At 49.1% G+C, this 26,413-nt stretch overlaps 2 protein-coding genes across 5 annotated transcripts in view; one reads left to right on the top strand and one right to left on the bottom strand.

Annotated features, from left to right (window-relative positions):
* The window catches only part of hif1an (hypoxia inducible factor 1 subunit alpha inhibitor), a 61,097-nt gene extending 57,592 nt beyond the window's left edge, over positions 1 to 3,505 (bottom strand). For 3 of the 4 annotated variants that reach the window (XR_015074188.1, XM_085970300.1, XM_085970299.1), the window contains exon 1: positions 3,203 to 3,503. Coding sequence is in view for 3 of the 4 variants with exons in the window: in XM_085970300.1 (XP_085826426.1) it covers positions 3,203 to 3,334 (132 nt within the window). In the remaining variant the exon portion in view is untranslated. Of the gene's footprint in view, positions 1 to 3,202 lie in introns of all 4 variants that reach the window. The other variant, XM_085970298.1, reaches the window with a different exon arrangement.
* Positions 3,506 to 3,791: 286 nt separating this feature from the next.
* Positions 3,792 to 26,413, top strand: part of ndufb8 (NADH:ubiquinone oxidoreductase subunit B8) — a 30,461-nt gene continuing 7,839 nt past the window's right edge. Inside the window, exons 1-3 of the mRNA XM_085970301.1 lie at positions 3,792 to 3,919; positions 15,032 to 15,158; positions 23,678 to 23,777. Coding sequence (XP_085826427.1) covers positions 3,829 to 3,919; positions 15,032 to 15,158; positions 23,678 to 23,777 — 318 coding nt within the window. The 5' untranslated portion in view covers positions 3,792 to 3,828. The remainder of the gene's footprint in view (positions 3,920 to 15,031; positions 15,159 to 23,677; positions 23,778 to 26,413) is intronic.

Consider the following 26,413-nt stretch of genomic DNA (forward strand, 5'->3'; position numbering starts at 1 on the left):
GCTGAGCCACATGGGAAAGCTTTGTGCTAAAGACTCTTTGTAATGGGTCAGTTGTTCTCTCTCCATCTCATTATACAATGATGCACAAGCCAATTGCTTGAAGATAGTCTGTTTATGGGTACTACCAAGTTATTGACACCTAAGTATATGGTTGTCAGCAGACAGTATCTCTATACTGTCAGCCATGGCTCTGTGGTTCAACCTCCGTCGCCTCCAGTCCAGATCCAAGGTCGTCCCATCCTCTGTTGTCGAATTACAGTAAGCAGACGACGCTTGCGTCTGCGCTCACTCGGAGGTCGAACTCCAAACCATCGTCAACACCTTCACCGAAGCGTACGAGAGCATGGGCCTTACACTAAACATCCATAAGACAAAGGTCCTCTACCAACCTGCCCCCGCCACACACTACTGCCCCCCGATTATCAAAATCCACGACAAGGCCTTGGACAACGTGGACCACTTTCCATACCTTGGGAGCCTACTGTCAGCAAGGGCAGACATCGACGACAAAGTCCAACACCGCCTTCAGTGTGCCAGTGCAGCCTTTGGTCGCCTGAGGAAGAGAGTGTTTGAAGACCAGGACCTCAAACCCAGCACTAAGCTCATGGTCTACAGAGCAGCAGTGATACCTGCCCTGCTGTACGCCTCAGAGACATGGACCATGTACAGCAGGCACCTCAAAGCACTGGAGAGGTACCACCAACGCTGCCTCCGCAAGATCCTGCAAATCCATTGGCAGGATAGGCGCACCAACGTCACTGTTCTCGCTCAGACCAACATCCCCAGCATCGAAGCTTTGACCACGCTCGATCAGCTCCGATGGACGGGTCACATTGTCCGCATGCCCGATACGAGGCTCCCAAAACAAGCGCTCTACTAGGAGTTCCGGCACGGCAAGAGAGCCCCAGGTGGGCAGAGGAAACGCTTCAAGGACACCCTCAAAGCCTCCTTGAAAAAGTGCAACATCCCCACCGACACCTGGGAATCCCTGGCCCAAGACCGCACAAAGTGGAGGAGAAGCATCCGGGAAGGCGCCGAACACCTCGAGTCTCTTCACCAGGAGCAAGCGGAAGCCAAGCGCAAACAGCGGAAGGAGCGCACGTCAACCCAAGCACCCCACCCACCCGCCCCTTCAACCACCGTCTGCCCCACCTGTGACAGAGACTGTAGGTCCCGCATTGGACTCATCAGTCACCTGAGAACTCATTTTTAATGTGGAAGCAAATCATCCTCGGTTCCGAGGGACTGCCTAAGAAGAAGAGACTGTCAGCCGTGGCTCAGTGGGTAGCACTCCCGCCTGAGTCAGAAGGTTGTGGGTTCAAGTCCCACTCCAGAGACTTGAGCACAAAAATCTAGGCTGACACTCCAGTGCAGTGCTGAGGGAGTGCTGCACTGTCGGAGGTGCCGTCTTTCGGATGAGATGTTAAACCGAGGCCCCGTCTGCTCTCGGAGGTGGACGTAAAAGATCCCCTGGCACTTTTTCGAAGAAGAGCAGGGGAGTTATCCCCGGTGTCCTGGACGATATTTATCCTTAAATCAACATCGCTAAAAACAGATGATCTGGTCAATATCACATTGCTGTTTGTGGGTTCTTGCTGTGTGCAAATTGGCAGCAGCGTTTCCTACAATACAACAGTGACTGCTCTTCAAAAGTACTTCATTGACTGTAAAGCGCTTTGGGATGACCGGAGGTCGTGAAAGGTGCTATATAAATGTAAGTTCTTTCTTTTCTTTCATTATACTATGAGGCACATGCTAGAAGATACTCTGTGTATGGGTACTAACATGTTATTGACACCTAAGTGCAGTATATGGCTGCCAGCCGACAGCGTCTCTATACTGAGGATAACCTGGCATAAGAAACCCAACCTTTAAACCCTCACTGTATGGTATGATTCTTCATCTGGTATAAATAATCTGACCATTTCTCTTCAGCTGCCCCTCTGTTGCACACCACTTCCCAATAACATTGCCCTTTGCGTGCATTACGTTATCTGCTGTCTCTGTCCCCATTCATCATTTGAGCACATCTAAGTTGACATTCCAACACAGTACTGAGAGAGAACTGCATTGTAGTGGCAGGCATTCTTTGGATGAAACATTAAACCGAGGCCCCAGCTGCCTGTTCTAGTGGTTGAACACTAATGATCCAAGGGAACCATTTGAAGACGCTGAGGGAGGATTCTCAGTGTTCTGGCTAACATTCCTCCCTCAACTATCATCAAAAACAGATTGGCTGGCAATTCGTCTCATTGCCGTTTGTGTGATTTTGCTGTGCAAAATGGCTGCCACATTTGCCTAGTTAACACACCGTATTTCAAATTCACTGAAAGTGAAGCACTTGGAATTGTTTCAGATCGGGCATATTAAATGGAACGCTTTCTTTTTGAAAGAAAGAACTTCTATTTATATAGCGCCTTCCATGACCTCAGGATGTCCCAAAGCACTTTCCAGCCAATTAAGTACTTTTTGAAGTACAGTCACTGTTGTAATGTAGGAAACGCGACAGCCAAAGTGCGCACAGCAAGCTCCCAGATAATCTGTTTTAGTGGTGTTGGTTGAGGGATAAATATTGGCCAGGACACCGGGGAGAACTCCCCTGCTCTTCTTCGAATACCGAAGAGGGCAGAAGGGGCATATCATCTGAGAGACAGCACCTCCGACAGATCAGCACTTCCTCAGTACTGCACTGGAGTGTCAGCCTAGATTTTGTGCTCAAGTGTCTTGAGTGGGGCTTGAACTCAACATTTTGACACAGCGGTGAGTGTTACCACTGAGTCACAGCTGACACCTGGCGATGACACTTGAAATGGACTCTAGAGAGGGTAGTGGAGGCAAAAATCCTGCAATTGTTGAACAGTTGGACGTTTTGGTGAGAGAATAGTGGAGCAAAATGCCTTTTAAGCCTAGACGCTACTGTTGGTGATACTAGTGGGTGGACAATGTGGCATTCTTCATATCTACTTTAATATCCTAAGCTCCGAAAGTGCTTATTTTTCTAAATCTGGTAGGTAATTTTTTGTTGTAGTTGTTGCTTCAGATTCTTTCTGGTATATAGAGCATTGTACTGAAGGTCCCAATAGTACACACTGTGCTGTTTCTCTCCCTCTGGTACATGGTGTGCTGTAGATGTCCATTGGACAGAATGTGCTGCCTCCCTCTCGCCACACAGACAGACAGAGCCTCACCCTACCCTCTTTACCTCATTGTCTATCAGCGTCTCGGCCCGCGGATCGCTGTGGGACATCCTGGGGATGGCCTTGGTGGCGAAGGTGTATTTCCTCAGCTGAACCTCGCTCCATTCGCAGCTCTCGTCTCCACTGCGCTCCGCCATGACCTCCTCGCTGCCGCTGCCGCCCGGCTCCGTTGAAAGGACACATACAAAAAAAAAACACGCCGAGCCGGGAAGCCGCCCCTCGCTTCAGCGCCGCTGACAGCCAGCGGAGCGGAGCGGGAAGCGGGCAGCCCGCTCACACAGCACAGCGGCCGCTGTGTGTGCGCGCGCACACACCGCCCCCGTCAGGCCGGAGGGACACAGCGTCTCCCGGCGCCCGCTTCTGCCCAGGGCGGAGGAACTGGACCGCACAGCGCCGCCTGGCGGCCGGGAAAAATTCAGTGACGCAATTCACCCACTCACCGCCGCTTCACCCCGAGCCTCCAATCCGCGTGCGCAGGACGAGCGTTCCTCTGGCGCATGCGCGCTGAAAGCTTCCCCTTGGCTGGGCGATGTCCAACACGCATGCGCAGTACGGCCATTCCTCCAACGCATGCGCAGTGAAAGCTCCCCTCCGTTTCCGTCTTCGCGCCTGCGCAGTAGGGGGAGGAGCGATGGCGCTAAGCGGCTGCTGGCTTCGGCCCCTCAGCAGGGGCATAAGGAGGAGCCTGTATGCGGCGGGGGGCTTTACCGGTGCCCGGGCTGGTGAGTACTCGTGTCTTAATGCGCGGCCGGTGGCGGGTCTGCAACGTGGGAGTCAATGAGAGGGCGGTAACCTTGGAGATGGGGTTAGGGGTCGGGCCCAGGGTCTGGCAGCAGCCTCAGGCACTGCTCTGTCTGTCAGGGCTGTAAGTTTGGGGCAACTGGTAGAGATCAGATTTATTATCAGTAAGAGTGAGAAATGGCAATCCTAGCTAAAACTAGACCTGTAATCTCATTATTAAGTGTCAACTTGGCTGAGTGGTAGCACTCCTGCCTCAGAGCCAGAAGGTCATGGGTTCAAACCCCAATCTCAGCATTTGCGCACCTAATCCAGGCTACAGTAGTTAGGGAATGTTGGAGATATTGTCCTTTGGATGAGTGTCAGCTGTGGCTGAGTTGGTCGAACCCTCACTTCTGAGTCAGAAGGTTGTGGATTCAGTGACTTGAGTGCGAAAATCTAGGCTGACACTCCAGTGCAGTACTTTTGTTTCATTCGCTTATGGGATCTGGGTGTCGCTGGCAAGGCCAGCATTTATTGCCCATCCCTAGTTGCCCTTGAGAAGGTGGTGGTGAGCTGCCTTCTTGAACTGCAGTCTGTGTGGTGAAGGTACTCCCACAGTGCTGAGGGAGTGCTGCACTGTCGGAGGTGTTGTCTTTTGAATGAGACGTTAAACCGAGGCCCCATCTGCTCTCTCAGGTGGATGTAAAAGATCCATGGCACTATTTTTGAAGATGAGCAGGGGAGTGCTGCACTCCTTGCAAAGTCAATATATCCTTTCTAAGGTGCAGTGCCCAGAAATGTACATCGTACTCCAGATGTGGTCTAACCGGAGCTTTGTGTAGTTGTAACAAAAATTCTTATATTCTGGCTCCCTCTCTGGCTCTGGCTCCCTCACTCCCTGTGTGTGTGTGTGTCTCTGTCACTTTCTGTGTGTGTCTGTCTCTTGCGGGAGGTGGGGGGAATTTGCTAGTGCTGTTGGGAAGGGTTTAAACTAATTTGGCAGAGGGATGGGTACCAGGATGTAGCATTAGAAAGGAGAAACAAGGTGCACAAAGGATTGGGAGAGACAGATAATTAGAGTAAGAAATAGTACGGTATTAGGTGGGGGTCAGACTAAGAGAGAATACAAGGTCTAAGATAGGTTTACAGTGCATGTGTGTGAATGCATGAAATGTGGTAAATAAGGTTGGTGAGCTGCAGGCACAAATAGACTCATGGGAATACGATGTTGTGGAGACCTGGCTCAAAAAGGGCAGGATAGGGTACTAACTATTCCTGGATACAAGATGTTCAAGAAAGAAAGAAAGACTTGCATTTATATAGTGCCTTTCACGACCACCAGATGTCTCAAAGCGCTTTACAGCCAATGAAGTACTTTTTGGAGTGTAGACACTGTTGTAATGTGGGAAACGTGGCAGCCAATTTGCACTCAGCAAGGTCCCACAAACAGCAATGTGATAATGACCAGATAATCTGTTTTTGTTATGTTGGTTGAGGGATAAATATCGGCCAGGACACCGGGGATAACTCACCTGCTCTTCTTCGAAATAGTGCCGTGGGATCTTTTACGTCCACCTGAGAGAGCAGACGGGGCCTCGGTTTAACGTCTCATCTGAAAGACGGCACCTCTGACAGTTCAGCACTGCACTGGAGTGTCAGCCTAGCTTTGTGCTCAAGTCCCTGGAGTGGGACGTGAACCCACAGCCTTCTGACTCAGAGGTGAATGTGCTACCAACTGAACCACAGCTGACACTAGGGAAGAAGAGAGATTTTTGGGTTCCCTTTTATGTTACTGCCATTCTACTCCCATTCTCTCTTTGCCAATCTTATTTTCATCTTCACATCCCCTTTCAACTTATTGTATTTGGTCTGGTTCTCCCTTGAAGAATTGTCAGTAGGGGACCATTTAGGGAACAGTGATCACAGTATGATCAGGTTTAGATTAGCTATGGAAAAGGACAGGGAGCAATCTAGAGTAAAAATACTTGGTTGAGAATGGATCTGGCCTGGGTAAATTGGAATCAAAGATTGGCAGGCAAAACTGTAATCGAATAATGGGCTGCCTTTTAAAGAGGAGATGGTTTGGGTACATTAGAGGTACATTCCCACGAGGGGGAAAGGTAGGACAACCAAAGCCAGAGCTCCCTGGATGATGAAAGAGAGAGTAAGATGAAGCAGAAAAAGGGGGCGTATGACAGATGTCGGGTTGAGAGTACAAGTGAGAACCAGGCTGAATATAGAAAGTTCAGAGGGAAAGTGAAAAAGGAAATAAGAGGGGCAAAGAGAGAGTATGAGACTAGATTGACAGCTAACATAAAAGGGAATCGAAAAGTCTTCTATAGGCACATAAATATTAAATGGGTAGTAAGAGGAGGGGTGGGGCCAATTATGGACCACAATGAAGACCTACGCATGGAGGCAGAGGACATGGTTGAGGTAATAAATGAGTACTTTGCCTCTGTCTTTACCAAGGAAGAAGATGCTGCCAAAGTCATAGTGAAAGAGGAGATAGTTGAGATACTGGATGGGATAAAAATTGATAGGAGGTACTTGAAAGGCTGGCTGTAAAGTAGATCAGTCATCAGGACTTATGGAATGTATCCTAGGATGCTAAGGGAAGTAAAAGTGGAAATTGCGGAAGTACTGGCCATAATCTTCCAATCCTCCTTAGATACGGGGGTGGTGCCAGAGGACTGGAGAATTGCAAAAAGAGTACACCCTTTTTCAAACAAGGTTGTAAGGATACACCCAGCAACTACAGGCCAGTCAGTTTAACTTCTGTAGTGGGGAAGCTTTTAGAAATGATAATCCGGGACAACATTAACAGTCACTTGGACAAGTGTGAATTAATTAAGGAAAGCCAGCATAGATTTGTTAAAAGCAAATCGTGTTTAACTAACTTGATTGAGTTTTTTGATGAGGTAACTGAGGGTTGATGAAGGCAATGCAGTTGACGTGGTGTACATGGACTTCCAAAAGACATTTGCTAACATGCCACATAATAGGCTTGCCAGCAAAGTTGAAGCCCATGGAATAAAAGGGACAGTGGCAGCACGGATACGAAATTGGCTAAGTGACAGGAAATGGAGAGTAATGGCAAACGGTTGTTTATTGGACTGGAGGAAGGTATACAGTGGTGTTTCCCAGGGGTTGGTACTAGGACCACTTCTTGCTATATATTAATAATTTGGACTTGGTACAGGGCACAATTTCAAAATTTGCAGATGACACAAAACTTGGAAGTATAGTGAACAGTGAGGAGAATAGTGATCGACTTCAAGAGTACATAGATAGGCTGGTGGGAATGGGCTAACACGTGGCAGATGAAATTTAATGCAGAGAAGTGCGAAGTGATGCATTTTGGTAGAAAGAATGAGGAGAGACAATATAAACTAAAGGGTACAATCCTAAAGGGGGTGCATGAACAGAGAGACCTGGGGGTATATGTGCACAAATCATTGAAGGTGGCAGGGTAGGTTGTGAAAGCGGTTAAAAAAGCATACGGGATCCTGGGCTTCATAGAGGCATAGAGTACAAAAGCAAGGAAGTTATGAACCACCTTTTTATAAAACACTGGTTTGGCCTCAACTGGAGTATTGTGTCCAATTCTGGGCCCCACACTTTAGGAAGGATGTGAAGGCCTCAGAGGGTGCAGAAAAGATTTATGAGAATGGTTCCAGGGATGAGGGACTTCAGTTACATGGATAGACTGGAGAAGCTGGGGTTGTTCTCCTTGGAGCAGAGAAGGTTCAGAGGAGATTTGATCGAGGTGCTCAAAACCATGAGGGGTCTAGGCAGAGTAGATAGAGAGAAACTGTTCCCATTGGCGGAAGGGTCGAGAACCAGACGACACAGATTTAAGGTGATTGGCAGAAGAACCAAAGGCAACATGAAGGAAAAGCTTTTTTTACGCAGCGAGTGGTTATGATCTGGAATGCACTGCCTGAAAGGGTGGTGGAGGCAGATTCAATCGTGGCTTTCAAAATGGAATTGGATAAGTACCTGAAGAAAAAAAAGTTGCAAGCCGACGGGGATAGGGCGGGGGAGTGGGACTAACTGAAGTGTTCTTGCAGAGAGCTGGCACGGGCTGAATGGCCTCCTTCTGTGCTGTAACCATTCTGTGATTCTAGCCCTCTAGATATAAAGGCTAACATTGGATTAGCCTTTCTGATAATTTTTTTAGTACCTGTGGTAAACCACTGTTTGTATTCCTGTTTGTCCTGTTTGTATTCCACTGTGTACATGCCTGGACATGCCTCGGCTGACTCCTCCCACAGGTCCTAGTATAAAGGTGACTGCTCCCCAGCCCTTGGTATCCTGGACCGGTCGACCACTCGAGGCAGACCTCCATTCTGTTGTTAATAAAAGCCTTTAGTTACTCTTCTAACTCTCAGTCTTTTATGAGTAATTGATAGCGCATCAATTTTATTAACAACATTTTTATAATGGAGAAGATCCTCACACCAGCATGCCTGGACTTAGATCATCGGGAGGCGGACTCATCCACCAAGTTTACTCACTGGCTTAAGTGTTTCGAAAAATTCCTGACCGCCTCCGAAGCAATCAAATCGGACGAGGACAAACTGGATGTCCTGACCTCCAAAGTGAACCACCGAGTGTACTCGGTCATCCAAGACGCGACCTCGTACGCGGATGCTATCAAGCTCCTCAAGGACCAGTACACGCGCCCAGTGAACGAAGTGTACGCCAGGCACCTCCTGGGGAGTCGTAAACAACAACCTGGGGAATCGACCGTGGAATACCTTCAGGCACTGTCTGTGCTTGGCCGGGCCTGTGGTTGTAAGGATGTAAAGGCCGCCGTGTACACAGAGGAACTTATCCGGGACGCTTTTGTAGTGGGCCACAGATCCAATTACACACGACAGCGACTGTTGGAGCAGAGTAACCTCGACCTCAACAAGGCCTCTGAACTCGCACTATCGTTGGATGCAGCCTACCAGGGCATGGATGCCTACTCCTCTGCACCGTGGACGCCGCGGGGAATGACAGCCTGGGACACGGTAGGACCGCCTCATAGCGCCGTGCCACCCCAGCCACACCCCAGCCACACCCCAACAACGGCCCAACTACCGCAGCAGTGTCCCAAGGCCAGACAGCAGTGCCCCAAGGCCAGAAATGCTACTTCTGTGGCCAGGCAAAACACCCCAGAGCGCGCTGCCCGGCGAAAAACGCGATCTGCTCGGGCTGCGGGAAGAAGGGACACTACGCTAGCGTCTGCAGGGCCAAAGCCACCCCGAACCCCAGCAGCGCCGCGTGTGGGCCATGCGGGCCGTCATTTTGGACCTCCCCGGCCGTGTGCGAATCACCGGTACAGCAGCCATTTTGGACGCCTCCAGCCACATGGGGATCATGGACGCCGCCATCTTGGACGACAGCCGGGACGCAGCAGGCCCCCGACACCGCCTCATCTGATACCCGCAGCGACACACCGACCCCTACGCTGGCATCCGTTACACTGGACCAAGCGAGACCGCACCAACTGGCCAGTTCCACAATGGACATTAAGGTAAATGGTCACGATACAATCTGCCTTTTTGACTCTGGGAGCACGGAGAGCTTCATCCACCCCGACACGGTGCGGCGTTGCTCTCTCCCAGTCCTGCCTGCGCAACAGCGGATTTCTATGGCCTCCGAGTCCCAGTCGGCGGACATCGGCGGCTACTGCGTGGTGACACTCGTAGTAGACGGGACCGTGTACGATCATTTTAAACTTCTGGTCCTGCCTGACCTCTGCGCTGCCGTCCTGCTGGGGTTAGATTTTCAGTGCCACCTTAAAAGTGTTACGATGGCGTACGGTGGACCCCTACCCCCACTCACAGTCCGCAGCCAGCAGCTTCCAAATTGCCCGCCGCGCACCAGGTGCAACCTCTCCACACTCAGAGTCACCCCCCCACCACTGTTTGCTAACCTCACACCCCCGACTGTAAGCCCATCGCCACAAAGAGCAGGCGATACAGTGCCGGGGACAGGGTTTTCATTAAAACCGAAGTGGAGCGGCTCCTGAAAGAAGGGATTATTGAGGGCAGCACCAGCCCCTGGCGAGCCCAGGTTGTGGTCGTTAAGACCAGCGAGAAGCAGCGCCTGGTCATCGACTACAGCCAGACAATAAATCGCTACACCCTGCTGGACGCCTACCCACTCCCCCGTATAGCTGATATGGTCAACCAGATCGCGCAGTACCGCGTCTTCTCGACCATTGACCTGAAATCAGCGTACCACCAGCTCCCCATCCGCCCTGAGGACCGCCAGTACACTGCCTTTGAGGCAAACGGCCGCCTCTATCACTTCCTTAGGGTTCCCTTTGGCGTCACCAACGGGGTCTCCATCTTCCAAAGGGAGATGGACCGGATGGTAGATCAAAATGCGTTGCAGGCCACTTTCCCATATCTGGACAATGTGACCATCTGCGGCCGTGACTTGCAGGACCATGACGCAAACCTCGAAAAATTCCTCCGCACCGCCCAACTCCTAAACCTGACATATAACAAGGAGAAGTGCATATTCCGCACAAACCGCCTCGCCATCCTTGGCTGTGCTGTGGAACACGGAGTCATCGGCCCCGACCCCGACCGGATGCGTCCCCTTATGGAACTTCCACTGCCCCACTGCCTCAAGGCCCTGAAGAGGTGCCTAGGGTTTTTCTCCTATTACGCCCAGTGGGTCCCCTACTATGCGGACAAGGCCCGTCCGCTGATCAAGTCCACCTCTTTTCCCTTGACGGCAGAGGCCCGCTTAGCCTTCCACCGTATCAAGGAGGACATTGCCAAAGCCACCATGCACGCAGTGGACGAATCCATCCCCTTCCAGGTGGAAAGCGACGCGTCCGACTTTGCCCTGGCCGCTACCCTCAATCAGGCGGGGAGACCCGTGGCCTTTTCACGAACCCTCCAAGGCCCGGAGACCAGACACTCCGCTGTTGAGAAGGAGGCCCAGGCGATTGTGGAGGCTGTGCGTCATTGGAGGCACTACCTGGCCGGAAAACGATTTACCCTGCTCACTGACCAGCGTTCAGTTGCTTTTATGTTTAACAACAAGCAGAGGGGCAAAATCAAAAATGACAAGATCTTGAGGTGGAGAATCGAACTTTCCACCTACAACTACGAGATCTTGTACCGGCCCGGGAAGCTAAATGAACCCCCGGATGCGCTATCGCGTGGCACCTGCGCCAGCGCGCAGATCGATAGACTACGGGTCCTCCACAATGACCTCTGCCACCCGGGGGTCACCAGGTTCTTCCACCTCATCAAGGCCCGCAACCTGCCTTACTCTATTGAGGAGGTCAGGACCATGACCAGGAACTGCCAAGTCTGCGCTGAGTGCAAACCACACTTTTATAGACCAGACAGGGCCCACCTGATAAAAGCCACTCGCCCCTTCGAGCGCCTGGGCGTTGATTTTAAAGGGCCTCTCCCCTCCTCCGACCGCAATGTGTACTTCCTCAATATTATTGATGAGTACTCCCGTTTCCCGTTCGCCTTCCCCTGCCCGGACATGACCAGTGCCACGGTCATTAAATGTCTGAACAACCTCTTCACCCTGTTCGGCTTCCCCAGCTATATCCATAGCGACCGGGGCTCATCGTTTATGAGCGACGAACTCCGTCAGTACCTGTTAACTAGGGGTATTGCCACAAGCAGGACCACCAGTTACAACCCCCGGGGGAACGGACAGGTGGAAAGAGAAAATGCGACAGTTTGGAAGGCCGTCCTGCTAGCCTTAAAGTCTAGGGGCCTTCCAACCTCCCGCTGGCAGGATGTGCTCCCCGATGCGCTCCACTCTATTCGGTCACTGCTCTGCACTGCCACTAACGCCACCCCTCATGAGAAAATGTTTGTCTTCCCAAGGAAGTCCACATCAGGGACATCGCTACCGCCATGGCTGACGTCCCCAGGGCCGGTCCTACTGAGAAGACACGTGAGGACCCATAAAACGGACCCCCTGGTCGAGAGGGTCGACCTCCTCCACGCCAACCCCCAGTATGCTTACATCGCATACCCGGACGGGCGGGAGGACACAGTCTCCATAAGAGACCTTGCACCCTCGGGGACCACAGTAACCCACTACCCACTACCACCCCCCCCCCCCCCCCCACGATCCGATATCCAGCCCCAGCAGACGGCAGGCCTGGGCCCCGCGACCCGCTCGACTTCTACGAGGACGACACGCCTGTGCCACAGCCTACGCTGGACTCGACGCCGGAAGCTTCACTACCCCTGCCGTCGCCACGCCGATCACAGCGGCAGACAAGACCTCCGGAGAGACTCCAATACACTAACTTTTAATACACTTCACCCCGCCGGACTCCATTTTAAACAAGGGGTGAATGTGGTAAACCACTGTTTGTATTCCTGTTTGTCCTGTTTGTATTCCACTGTGTACATGCCTGGACATGCCTCGGCTGACTCCTCCCACAGGTCCTAGTATAAAGGTGACTGCTCCCCAGCCCTTGGTATCCTGGACCGGTCGACCACTCGAGGCAGACCTCCATTCTGTTGTTAATAAAAGCCTTTAGTTACTCTTCTAACTCTCAGTCTTTTATGAGTAATTGATAGCGCATCAGTACCTGACCATGACATTTTAGCGATCTGTGTACATGGACCCCATAATCTCTCTGGACCTCTACTGTTCCAGCTTTTCACCATTTAAAAATACTCGGATCTATCCTTTTTTGTCCAGATTGGATGACCTCACACTTGCCTATGTTGAAATCCATCTGCCACAGTTTTGCCCACTACCTTAATCTAGCAATGACTTTGTAATTTTACGTGGAACATTATCGAATGCCTTCTGGAAGTCCATAGACATTTTCCACTATCGACTACTTTAGTTACTTCCTCAAAAAATTCAGTTAGGTTTGTTTGACATGACCCACCCTTTACAAATCCATATTGGCTCTCTCTAATCAGCTCAAATTTCTCTAAGTGCTCAGTCATTTTATCCATAATTATAGATTCCGGTAACTTCCCCACAACAGATGTTAGACTAACAGATCTATAATTTTCTGGTTTCTCCCTCTCTCACCTTTCTTAAATAATGCAGTTACATTTGCAATTTTGCAATCTAAAGGGACAATTCCTGAACAGGCGAGCTTTGGAAGATTATGTCTGAAGCATCTGCAATTTCCTCGCCTACTTCCTTTAAAACCCTGGGGTGGAAACCAGCAGGTCCTGGGGATTTCTCAGACTTTGGTGCCATTTGTTTTTTATAATACTGTTTTCTTGCTTACTTTAACTTTAGTGAGTTCCAGTCATCAATTCATTATTAGTTTCCCTGGAATGTCGGGTATATTATCCTCTTCCTCTACTGTGAAGACTGACGCAAAGTAATTATTCAACAAGTCTGCATTTCCTTATTTTCATTTGCAATACGAAAGTAAGAAACATAGACATAGAAACATAGGAGCAGGAGTAGGCCATTCGGCCCCTTGAGCCTGCTCCGCAATTCAATTCAATTTTATTTGCCATATGTACTAGTACAATGGAATGCTTACTCCCCGTCGGGACACGTCAGTTATTTTTACAGCGCCGTGTTCAGAAAGTCAATTCTTTGGCATCCAGTGGCAGTGGGAGCACGATGTCCCTCAGCCGCTCCGTCCTCCTCGTCACCGCGGCCTCCTCCTCACTGTTGCCGGCTCGGCTCTGGCTCCACGTTTGGTGGCCTGCTTCTCCCGCTCACCCTCTGGCCACCATTCCTGGCTCCCCTCCTCCCAGTCAGACTGCGAGTCGTCGTGGCTGCTGCTGCTGCTCAATGCGCTGCGCTGCCTCCGCCCGACTCGCCGAACACATCCTCCGGTCGCCGCCGGCTCCACGGTCTGACGGCCCGGGCCTGCTTCTCCCGCTTCCGGTCTGGCCTCTGGCTGCCATGCTCGGCTCCCCTCCTCCCAGTCGGAATGCCTTCCCGCTGAGGAGCAGCCGGCCGACGTGCTCCAGCGGCTGCTGCTCAATGCGCTGCGCTGCCTCCGCCCGACTCGCCGAACACCTCGCTCCGGTTGCGGGAGCGAGCGGCGAGAACGGGCCGCCCAAAGCGGGGAGAGCGCGCTCGTGCCGGACCGTCTCGGTCGCCATCTTGGTCCTTTATTCAATGAGATCATGGCTGATCATCCAAATTCAGTACCCTGTCCCTGCTTTCTCCCCATATCCCTTGATCCCTTTAGCCTTAAGAAATATATCTAACTCCTTCTTGACTATATTTAATGAATTGGCCTCCACCGCCCTCTGTGGTAGAGAATTCCACAGGTTCACCACTCTCTGGGTGAAGAAATTCCTCCTCACCTCTGTCCTAAATGGCTTACCCCTTATCCTTAGACTGTGACCCCTGGTTCTGGACTCCCCCGCCATCGGGAACATCCTTCCTGCATCTAGTCTGTCTAGTCCTGTTAGAATTTTAAAAGTTTCAATGAGATAAGCGTATAGACATAACACTTGCTTGTACTTTCTGTCAATATTAATAAAATATCTCTGGTGTCCGAACCTCTATAATTTGGATTAATCTACTCGATTGATCGAACAGGTACTACGTGGAGTTCAGCATTGTTTAGAGCTCCCAAACTCAAGAGTGGATTCATTGTCTTAACTTTCATACAATGATTGGGCACTTGGGTAAGGTAAGGCATGGCTGCTTCCAGTGTGGAGCCTAAGCCTCTGCATTTGAGAGGATGGATGGGGGAAGAGATCAGAAAGGGAAAACATTTGCTACATTTTTAATTAAAAATGTAGCCACAAGCTTTGTATGTGTGTGGGGTTCAGTGACCATACATACATATGCATGCAGTAGTGTCATTGAATCATTGTTAATTTCAGTATTGATACATGTTAGATCCACATCTTCCCATGTGGTTAATTCCTGATCTTGGGCTTTGTATCTGGAGAAAGTGCCAAGGAGAGGAAAGGGAGGGGAGAAACAAACTTACTGAATGTCACTCCGGCAAACTCCCTGAAATCTCCCAGTGGCTGGTTGCAAAGCGACCTGTGCTATAGCCTGGATACAGGTCTTCTCTGCTCATCATCTGCTTCCCAGACAGGAGTGGGGGAACCTTTTTGGGTGAAAGGTTAATTTCAAGTTATTTTGCTAATGCTTTTGGTTTCACTTCACAGCCTCCGGCCTTTCTAAGAACATGCTGCCGGGTCCATATCCCAGAACACCAGAGGAAAGAGCAATCGCAGCAAAGAAGTACAATATGACAGTGGAAGATTATGAGCCATATCCTGATGATGGAATGGGGTGAGTTTATTTCAGCAAAATGGATTTTTTTATGTCGGACAACGGAAATCAGAGCTGTAATAAAATTGCATGGTATTGGTAGGAGAAGGAGGTCTAATAGAAATTTACTTCAGCAAAGTTTGGTTTCTGGCTTTAATTATGTTGGCGAGCAATGTGCTGCCTCATTGGTTGTCCCAGAACAATTTCATTTTGAGTGTAATGTTTAAGTAGAATTAAATTATTCCAATTCAAATATAGCTGTTCCTTTTTCTGTTTCTGTTTTCTGATGTCAGCTGTGGCTCAGTGGGTAGCACTCTTGCCTTTGAGCCAGAAGTTATGGGTTCAAGTCCCACTCCAGAGATTTGAGCACAAAAATCTAGACTGACACTCCAGTGCAGTGCTAAGGGAGCGCTGCACTGTCAGAGGTGCCGTCTTTTGGATGAGACGTTAAACCAAGGCCCGCGTCTGCTCTCTCAGGTGGACGTAAAAGATCCCATGGTACTATTTTGAAGAAGAGCAGGGGAGTTATCCCCGGTGTCCCGGCCAATATTTATCCCTCAATCAACATCACGAAAACAGATTATCTGCTCATTATCGCATTGCTGTTTGTGGGAGCTTGCTGTGCACAAATTGGCTTCTGTGTTTCCTACATTACAACATTGACTACACTTCAAAAAGTACTTCATTGACTGTAAAGTGCTTTGGGATGTTCAGTGGTCATGAAAGGCGCTATATAAATGCAAGTCTGTCTTTCTGTTCCCAAGCAATTTGAATATAAGACAGTTTCAGTAAGCAGGAGGCTCTTTTTAAAAGTTGACTTAGTTAATGTCACTTAGGAGAAAAATATTCTGTGTTCCTTCACAAAATTCCAATACCTCCCACATAAAATTGCTTCAAAGATTTTATGTGAATGGTTCTTATGATGGCTGAGTTAGTAATTCACTGTCTAGTGTGGAACTGAGCCATACTGACCAGGTGGGCCCCAGGGTTCACAGTTAACTGATCTCAGAGGGCAGCAGTAGATGCATTATATCCTGGGTAAAGGCAGGGAAATGTCCAAGGTTCCCATTCCTGATGACTATCTGAACATAGAGTCATAACGGCACAGAAGGAGGCCATTTGGCCCATCGAGTCCGTGCTGGCTCTCTGTAGAGCAATCCAGTCAGTCCCATTCCCCCGCTCTCTCCCCGTAGCCCTGCAAGTTTATTTCCCTCAAGTGCCTATCCAGTCTCCCCTTGAAAACATTGAGTGTCTCCGCTTCCACCACTTCTGTCGGCAGTGCGTTCCAGGTCATACGAACATACGAATTAGGAGCAGGAGTAGGCCACTCGAGCCTGCTCCGCCATTCAATAAGATCATGGCTGATCTGATTACTCCACATTCCCACCTACCCCCGATAACCTTTCACCCCTTGCTTATCAAGAATCTATCTACCTCTGCCTTAAAAATATTCAAAGACTCTGCTTCCACCGCCCCCTGAGGAAGAGAGTTCCAAAGATCTCACGACCCTCTGAGAAAATATTTCTCCTCATCTCTGTCTTAAATGGGTGACCCCTTATTTCTAAACAGTGACCCCTAGTTCTAGATTCTCCCACAAGAGGAACCAGCCTCTCCAAATCCACCCTGTCAAGACCCCTCAGGATCTTCTATGTTTCAATCAAGTCACCTCTTACTCTTCTAAACTCCAGCGAATACAAGCCTAGCCTGTCCAACCTTTCCTCATAGGACAACCTGCCCATTCCAGGTATTAGTCTAGTAAACCTTCTCTGACCTGCTTCCAAAGCATTTACATCCTTTCTTAAATAAGGAAACCAATACTGTACACAGTACTCCAGATGAGGTCCTCACCATTCGCTGTGTAAAAAAGTTTTTCCTCGCGTCCCCCCTGTGTCTCTTGTCCAAAACCTTAAATCTGTGTCCCCTAGTCCTTGTATCATCAACTAGTGGAAACAGCCTTTCCCTGTCTAGCCCATCCAAACCTGCCATAATCTTGTACACCTCTATCAAATCACCCCTCAACCTCCTTTGCTCTAATGAAAACAAATCTAGCTTCTCCAACCTGTCCTTGTAGCTAAGGTTCCCCATCCCCAGAATCATTCTGGTAAATCTCCTCTGCACCCTCTCAAGGGCCTTCACATAAGGCCGACGACCTTTGGCTGTTCACCCTCCCCCCTCGGAGTGTCCTGCAGCCGCTCAGTGACATCCTTGACCCTGGCACCAGGGAGGCAACATACCATCCTGGAGCCACGCCTGTGTCCACAGAAACGCCTATCTGTTCCCCTAACTAATGAATCCCCTATCACTATTGCTCCTCCACTCTTCTTAAACCCCCACCCTGTGCAGCTGAGCCACCCGTGGTGCCATGGCCTTGGCTCTGGCTGCTCTCCCCAGAGGAACCATCACCCCCACCAGTTTCCAGAACTGTGAACCAGTTAGCGAGCGAGATGCACTCTGGGGATTCCTGCCCTCCCTGCCTGGTCCTCCTTCTCTGTCTGGTGGTCACCCATTCCCTCTCTGCCTGCACATTCTGAGGCTGTGGGATGGGAAACAGTACGTGCATTTGGAGGTTTGTGAGGATCGGATTGTGATGACGTCCGCAGTTAAAGAACCTCTTGACATTCGGCTCACAAGTTAAGAATGGACTCTTTGCTGAGGTACCAGAAGAAGGTTGGCACTCATGGCACTTGTACCCCAGCACAAGTTAGCACCTTTTTAAGGAGGTGAGGGGGAAAAATTGGAATGGAGATTTGATGTGGATGTGTAGTTCAGTGGCAGTCATACACCGAGAATGCCTGAGTATATTAGAGCTAGGGGTCTGGGTACTTGGTACTGCAAGGACTATTCACTCATGGTGTGTGCGGTATCACACTGAGTAACACAGCTGAGGCCTGCCTTGGGGATACAAATTGAAATGTCATGTAAAGAATAACTTCATTTGGGAAATAGTTTTGTGCAAAACAAAGTGCTTTTGGTCATTAATCACTTAAATCTGTCAACTTTCCAGAGAGAGAGGGATTTCACAATATGCTCCTGATTGTGCCTTTGTGCTGCAAATCTATTTTTATTACTTAGTTTGAAATGTTTTACTCTTAGATTTAGTGCAAGAATTGCACCTTTTTGTAGCTGTTTTATGCCCTCTAAATATAGGTGTGCATAATAATACGTAGTGAGCATTTCACGAGCTGTTGGAAAACGGCCAATAGTAAAATTAAAGGATAGATTTTATTTTATTTCTAAATTTAGATCTTATCTGGAGAGAGATTTTGAGGGCTCTGGTCTGCTCGAGGGGAGTTGCTCTCTGTTTGTCAATGGTTGCGACTAATACACATTTAATTCCCTTTTAAATGATGTATTTGAAAAGCAAGAAAATAAAAGGATATGGGGCAAGGGCAGAGAAAAAGAGTTGGAGTCAACAGCACCAGATAAAGAGTTAGCACCAACGCAAGTACGATATGCTGAATAACCCCCTTCCGTGTGGTAATTTTCTGTGACTCTACGAAAAGCATGGTGATATTACAAAAGAAGTGTATCAGCATAATATTAAAGCATTTTGGATTATGTGTGTTTTTTACATGATTATTTCCTATGATATATCGGTACTGATAAACAAAATAAGCCTCCTGATAACACTGGTTGTGTAACTATTGCACACCAGTGTTACTGAATGGTAGTTTATGTAACTTGCTGACATTTTATACTACTGTAAGAAGTCACACAACACCGGGTTATAGTCCAACAGCTTTATTTGAAATCACAAGCTTTCGGAGCGCTGCTCCTTCTTCAGGTGAAGTGGAGAAATGCATAAAGACACAGCTTATATAGTCAGAGAATCATGTCAGATGTTTACAGGTAATCTTTCTAACTGCCCTTTATCACACCTCGGCAGAGAGATAATCACAGCAATCAAAGGTGAGAATGGTGTCCAAACAGGTCAGTCAGGAAAACATTACATCAAAGAACAATGAGGTGGGGTCACAAGGGGTCAAATATTGCAGATGCTGGGGTCTGTATGAAAAACAAAAAAACAGACAAAAAACATTTTTTTTGCTGGAAATCACAGCAGGTCCGGCCGCATCTGTGTAGAGAGAACAAGCCAATGTCGACTCGAGTCTGGATGACCCTGCGTCAGGTGGGGTTACATGCAGCGTGACATGAACCCAAGATCTCAGTTGAGGCCGTTCTCATGGGTGCGGAACTTGGCTATCAGTTTCTGCTCGACGATTTTGCGTTGTCGTGTGTCTCGAAGGCCGCCTTGGAGAATGCTTACCCGAAGATCGGAGGCTGAATGTCCTTGACTGCTGAAGTGTTCCCCAACTGGGAGGGAACACTCCTGCCTGGTGATTGTTGCGCGGTGTCCGTTCATCCATTGTCGCAGTGTCTGCATGGTCTCGCCGATGTACCATGCTCCGGGGCATCCTTTCCTGCAACGTATGAGGTAGACAACTTTGGCCGAGTCACATGAGTATGTACCATGTACCTGGTGGGTGGTGTCCTCACGTGTGATGATGGTATCTGTGCTGATGATCTGGCATGTCTTGCAGAGGTTGCTGTGGCAGGGTTGTGTGGTGTCGTGGTCGCTGTTCTCCTGAAAGCTGGGTAATTTGCTGCGAACGATGGTCTGTTTGAGGTTAGGCGGCTGTTTGAAAGCGAGTAGTGGAGGCGTGGGGATGGCCTTAGCGAGGTGTTCGTCGTCATCGATGACATGTTGAAGGCTAAGAAGAACATGGCGTAGTTTCTCCGCTCCGGGGAAGTACTGGACGACGAAGGGTACTCTGTTGGTTGTGTCCCGCGTTTGTCTTCTGAGGAGGTCTATGCGATTTTTCACTGTGGCCCGTCGGAACTGTCAATCGACGAGTCGAGCGTCATATCCCGTTCTTACAAGGGCGTCTTTCAGTGTCTGTAGGTGTCCATCGCGTTCCTCCTCATTTGAGCAGATCCTGTGTATTCGCAGGGCTTGTCCATAGGGGATGACTTCTTTAACGTGGTTAGGGTGGAAGCTGGAGAAGTGAAGCATCGTGAGGTTGTCCGTGGGCTTGCGGTAGAGTGAAGTGCTGAGGTGTCCGTCTTTGATGGAGATTCGTGTGTCCAGGAATGAAACCAATTCTGAGGAGTAGTCCATGGTGAGTTTGACGGTGGGATGGAACTTGTTGATGTTATCGTGTAGTCTTTTCAGTGATTCTTCGCCGTGGGTCCATAGGAAGAAAATGTCATCGATGTATCTGGTGTATAGCGTTGGTTGGAGATCCTGTGCAGCGAAGAAGTCTTGCTCGAACCTGTGCATGAAGATGTTTGCGTATTGGGGTGCGAATTTGGTCCCCGTGGCTGTTCCGTGTGTTTGGGTAAAGAACTGGTTGTCGAAGGTGAAGACATTGTGGTCAAGGATGAAGCGGATGAGTTGTAGGATGGCGTCTGGAGATTGGCTGTTGTTGGTATTGAGTACTGAGGGCTGTCGCAGCAATGCCGTCATCGTGGGGGATACTGGTGTAGAGTGCCGAGACGTCCATCGTGGCGAGGAGTGTTCCTGGTTCAACTGGTCCGTGGGTGCTGAGTTTCTGTAAGAAGTCTGTAGTGTCGTGACAGAAGCTGGGGGTTCCCTGTACGATGGGTTTCAGGATGCCCTCGACATATCCAGAGAGGTTCTCGCACAGGGTTCCGTTGCCTGATGCGATAGGACGTCCGGGTGTGTTGGCTTTGTGTATCTTTGGGAGGCAGTAGAAGTCTCCCACGCGGGGAGTACGTGGGATGAGAGCATGTAGGATGCTTTGAAGGTCTGGATCGAAGGTCTTGATCAGTCTGTTGAGTTGGCAGGTGTGTTCTTTGGTCGGATCTGCGGGTAACTGTTTGTAGTGTTCCTGGTTGTCCAGTTGTCGGTATACTTTGCAATAGTCCGTTCTGTTCTGTATGACGATGGCGCCTCCTTTGTCTTGCTGGTTTGATGACGATGTTGCAGTTGGTCTTGAGAGCGTGGATGGCGTTGCGTTGTGCTCGGGTGACATTCTGGACTGTCTTGTGAGTGCGGCTGATGAATCTGCCCACGGCGAAGAATCACTGAAAAGACTACACGATAACATCAACAAGTTCCATCCCACCATCAAACTCACCATGGACTACTCCTCAGAATCGGTTTCATTCCTGGACACACGAATCTCCATCAAAGACGGACACCTCAGCACTTCACTCTACCGCAAGCCCACGGACAACCTCACGATGCTTCACTTCTCCAGCTTCCACCCTAACCACGTTAAAGAAGCCATCCCCTATGGACAAGCCCTGCGAATACACAGGATCTGCTCAAACGAGGAGGAACGCGATGGACACCTACAGACACTGAAAGACGCCCTTGTAAGAACGGGATATGACGCTCGACTCGTCGATCGACAGTTCCGACGGGCCACAGCGAAAAATCGCATAGACCTCCTCCGAAGACAAACGCGGGACACAACCAACAGAGTACCCTTCGTTTTCCAGTACTTCCCCGGAGCGGAGAAACTACGCCATGTTCTTCGCAGCCTTCAACATGTCATCGATGACGACGAACACCTCGCTAAGGCCATCCCCACGCCTCCACTACTCGCTTTCAAACAGCCGCCTAACCTCAAACAGACCATCGTTCGCAGCAAATTACCCAGCTTTCAGGAGAACAGCGACCACAACACCACACAACCCTGCCACAGCAACCTCTGCAAGACATGCCAGATCATCAACACAGATACCATCATCACACGTGAGGACACCACCCACCAGGTACATGGTACATACTCATGTGACTCGGCCAACGTTGTCTACCTCATACGTTGCAGGAAAGGATGCCCCGGAGCATGGTACATCGGCGAGACCATGCAGACACTACGACAACGGATGAACGGACACCGCGCAACAATCACCAGGCAGGAGTGTTCCCTCCCAGTCGGGGAACACTTCAGCAGTCATGGACATTCAGCCTCCGATCTTCGGGTAAGCATTCTCCAAGGCGGCCTTCGAGACACACGACAACGCAAAATTGTCGAGCAGAAACTGATAGCCAAGTTCCGCACCCATGAGGACGGCCTCAACCGAGATCTTGGGTTCATGTCACGCTGCATGTAACCCCACCTGACGCAGGGTCATCCAGACTCGAGTCGACATTGGCTTGTTCTCTCTACACAGATGCGGCCGGACCTGCTGTGATTTCCAGCAAAAAAAATGTTTTTTGTCTTTCATACAGACCCCAGCATCTGCAATATTTGACCCCTTGTGACCCCACCTCATTGTTCTTTGATGTAATGTTTTCCTGACTGACCTGTTTGGACACCATTCACACCTTTGATTGCTGTGATTATCTCTCTGCCGAGGTGTGATAAATGGCAGTTGGAAAGATTACCTGTAAACATCTGACATGATTCTCTGACTATATAAGCTGTGTCTTTATGCATTTCTCCACTTCACCTGAAGAAGAAGCAGTGCTCCGAAAGCTTGTGATTTCAAATAAAGCTGTTGGACTATAACCTGGTGTTGTGTGACTTCTTACATTTGTCCACCCCAGTCCAACTCCGGCATCTCCACACCATTTTCTACTACATAAAGGATGATGGAGAATATTTTCTGGCTGTAAGAGGGGGATTGAACCAGCATTTATTTTTGGCTACATATTTGAGTGGGCAGAGATGTTTCTTGCAATCCTATTGTGGAGTAGCCAATGATGCATTTTATTCATGAAATGCAAGTTTACTTAAAAGAAATAACTTTAATGATCCTTGCCCATCCTGAATCATGTTCCGCTGTTTTTAAAAAAAAAAAAAAAAGGTAAACCATACGAAATTATAAGAATTTATGGAGGCATATGTGTGAGATGCATGCAGGGAGATGGAGAGGAAGGAGGGATTTTTAGAAAGAGGGTTAGAAACAAACTGATAAAGCAATGACGAGAGACGTGTATGTGAGCGAGAGAAAGAATGGACAAAGTGGAAAACAAACAGAAAAACAGCAGAAGATGGAAAAAGTTATTCTAGATTGAAAGGGATGCAAAAAGATAGTCGCCGGAAGAGAAGGATACTTTCTTTAAGTTATTTTGTCTGCTAGCGATACCAGCAGATATCAACCAGTCCTTTTGAAACACAATGAATTGTGTACCATATTTGCAGCTCTGCTGACTTGCAGAGGATGGATGCCTGGTGCCCATGGAGTTCAATTTATTGGGTCTGTCTACCAGGTAAAAATCACATTTAATGGGAGCTTGACATGATTTCCTTTTTTATACCTGAGGTGTATTGATGTGAAAAAAGAATAGAAAGTTAGCAACTTTCCAACTGAATAACTTGTAAGAGGTTCAAATGACTGAAGAAGTAATTCCACTGGCAGGTTACATGAGTAGTTATTATATTGTGTGCTGGACAGTGCAACTGTACTGTGATGTGTTTTCTTTAACACAGACCAGTGTTTATTTCATCCCTTCTCAGGCTTCTGTCTTAGTGAGTTACGGAGAGGGTAAGAACCCGAGTAGCTATTGTAGCTTCAGCCAAGGTCCTCCGAGTAAAGCTGAAAGTTTATTTTCCCCTGAACAGGTTTGGTGACTACCCGAAACTACCAGACCGGTCGCAGCAAGAGCGAGATCCGTGGTATACCTGGGATGAGCCAGACATGCGAAGGAACTGGGCTGAACCGGTAAGCAGCAATGCTGTGTGCTTGCGTAGCAATCCTGTCCGTGTGATTCCAAGTTTATTGTTCCTGGGTAAAGTATTGAAACCGTTTGAAGACCACTTCTCTGGCTTTAGCTCATTTTCCAACAAAGTGGTAAAAAGCAAGTGTGTCTTTTTCTGTCTAACTTTGTAGGTGCGCCATAGTTCAATAATCCTGATTCAGTGTGGGTATATGCGGTTTCAAGTAGAGGTCATTGGACACCCATCAGGAGTGTGGGAACCTGGTTGATATTTTCCCCCCCTAACTTGTGGCACAGAGGTAATGGTAATATTGTGATTGTCCTCGTTGGAATCAGTTAAGTAGGCAAAAACTGGGAATCAAATGTGGAGTCTTCCTGGTCACATGGCTCAGTACCTGAACAGGTGCATATATCCACCAAGCCATTGGCGGAGCCCAAAAGCTTCTGATTCTTTTATATTTTTTGACTAAAGATTCTGAACAAGTTTAAAAAGAAAGGCGAGAAAGAAAGACTTGCATTTATACAGCGCCTTTCATGACCACCGGATGTCCCAAAGCGCTTTACAGCCAATGAAGTACTTTTTGAAGCGTAGTCACTGTTGTACTGTCGGAAACGCGGCAGCCAGTTTGCGCACATGCTCCCTCAAACAGCAACGTGATGACGACCAGATAATCTGTTTGTGATGTTGAGACTTGAGCACAAAAATCTAGGCTGACACTCCAGTGCAGTGTTGAGGGAGTGCTGCCCTGTCGGAGGTGCTGTCTTTTGGATGAGACGTTCAACCGAGGCCCTGTCTGCCCTCTCAGGTGGATGTAAAAGATCCCATGGTACTATTTCGAAGAACAGCAGGGGAGTTATCCCCGGTGTCCTGGCCAATATTTATTCCTCAATCAGCACTCCACATGATATCAAGAAATGGCTGAGTGCACTGGATACAGCAAAGGCTGTGGGCCCTGACAACATTCCGGCTGTCTTGCTGAAGACTTGTGCTCCAGAACTAGCCATGCCTCTAGCAAAGCTGATCCAGTACAGCTATAACACTAGCATCTATCCGACAATGTGGAAAACTGCCCAGGTAAGTCCTGTCCACAAAAAGCAGGGCAAATCCAATCCGGCCAATTTCCACCCCATCAGCTTACTCTCAATCATCAGCAAAGTGACGGAAGGTGTCATCGATAGTGCTATCACGAGGCACTTGCTCACCGATGCTCAGTTTGGGTTCTGCCAGGACCACTCGGCTCCAGACCTCATTACAGTCTTGGTCCAAACATGGACAAAAGAGCTGAATTCCAGAGGTGAGGTGAGAATGACTGCCCTTGACATCAAGACAGCATTTGACCGAGTGTGGCATCAAGGAGCCCCAGTAAAACTGAAGTCAATGGGAATTGGGGGGAGAACTCTCCACTGGCTGGAGTCATACCTAGCACAAAGGATGATGGTTGTGGTGATTGAAGGTCAATCATCACTGCCCCAGGACATCGCTGCAGGAGTTCCTCAGGGCAGTGTCCTAGGCCCAATCATCTTCAGCTGCTTCATCAATGACCTTCCCTCCATCATAAGGTTAGAAGTGGGGATGTTCGCTGATGACTGCACAGTGTTCAGTGCCATTCACAACTCCTCAGATAATGAAGCAGTCCATGCCCGCATGCAGCAAGACCTGTACGACATTCAGGCTTGGGCTGATAAGTGGCAAGTAACATTCACGCCACACAAGTGCCAGGCAATGACTATCTCTAACAAGCGAGCGTCTAACCACCGCCGCTCGACATTCAACGGCATTACCATTGCTGAATCCCCCACCATCAATATCCTGGGGGTCACCATTGACCAGAAACTTAACTGGACCAGCCACATAAATACTGTGGCAACAAGAGCAGGTCAGAGGCTGGGTATTCTGCGGCGAGTGTCTCGCTTCCTGACTCCGCAAAGCCTTTCCGCCATCTACAAGGCACAAGTCAGGAGTGTGATGGAATACTCTCCACTTGTCTGGATGAGTGAAGCTCCAACAACACAAGAAGCTCAACACCATCCAAGACAAAGCAGCCCGCTTGATTGGCACCCCATCCACCACTTCAAACATTCACTCCCTCCACCACCGGCGCACAGTGGCTGCAGTGTGTACCATCTACAAGATGCACTGCAGCAACTCGCCAAGGCTTCTTTGGCAGCACCTCCGAAACCTGCGACCTCTACCACCTAGAAGGGCAGAAGGCACATGGAGGGGAACTTGGAGGCGGTGGTGTTCCCAAGTCTCACACCATCCTGACTTAGAAGTATATCGCTGTTCCTTCATCGTCGCTGGGTCAAAATCCTGGAACTCCCTCCCTAACAGCACTGTGGGAGTACCTTCACACGGATTGCAGCAGTTCAAGAAGGCGGCTCACCACCACCTTCTCGAGGGCAATTAGGGATGGGCAATAAATGCTAGCCTTGCCAGCGACACCCACATCCCATGAACGATTTTTTTCAAAAACTAACATTATCTGGTCATTATCACATTGCTGTTTGTGGGAGCCTGCGCTGTGCAGATTGGCTGCTGCGTTTCCAGTGAACGCGCTATATAAATGCACGTCTTTCTTTCGATAGTCACTGCACACTACAAAGTCATTTTTTATGTGAAGTACTTTGAGACACTTGCAGG

This window comes from Somniosus microcephalus, chromosome 29, assembly GCF_052327205.1.
Source record: "Somniosus microcephalus isolate GS21.2 chromosome 29, FLI_Smic_1.0, whole genome shotgun sequence".
NCBI lineage: Eukaryota > Metazoa > Chordata > Chondrichthyes > Squaliformes > Somniosidae > Somniosus > Somniosus microcephalus.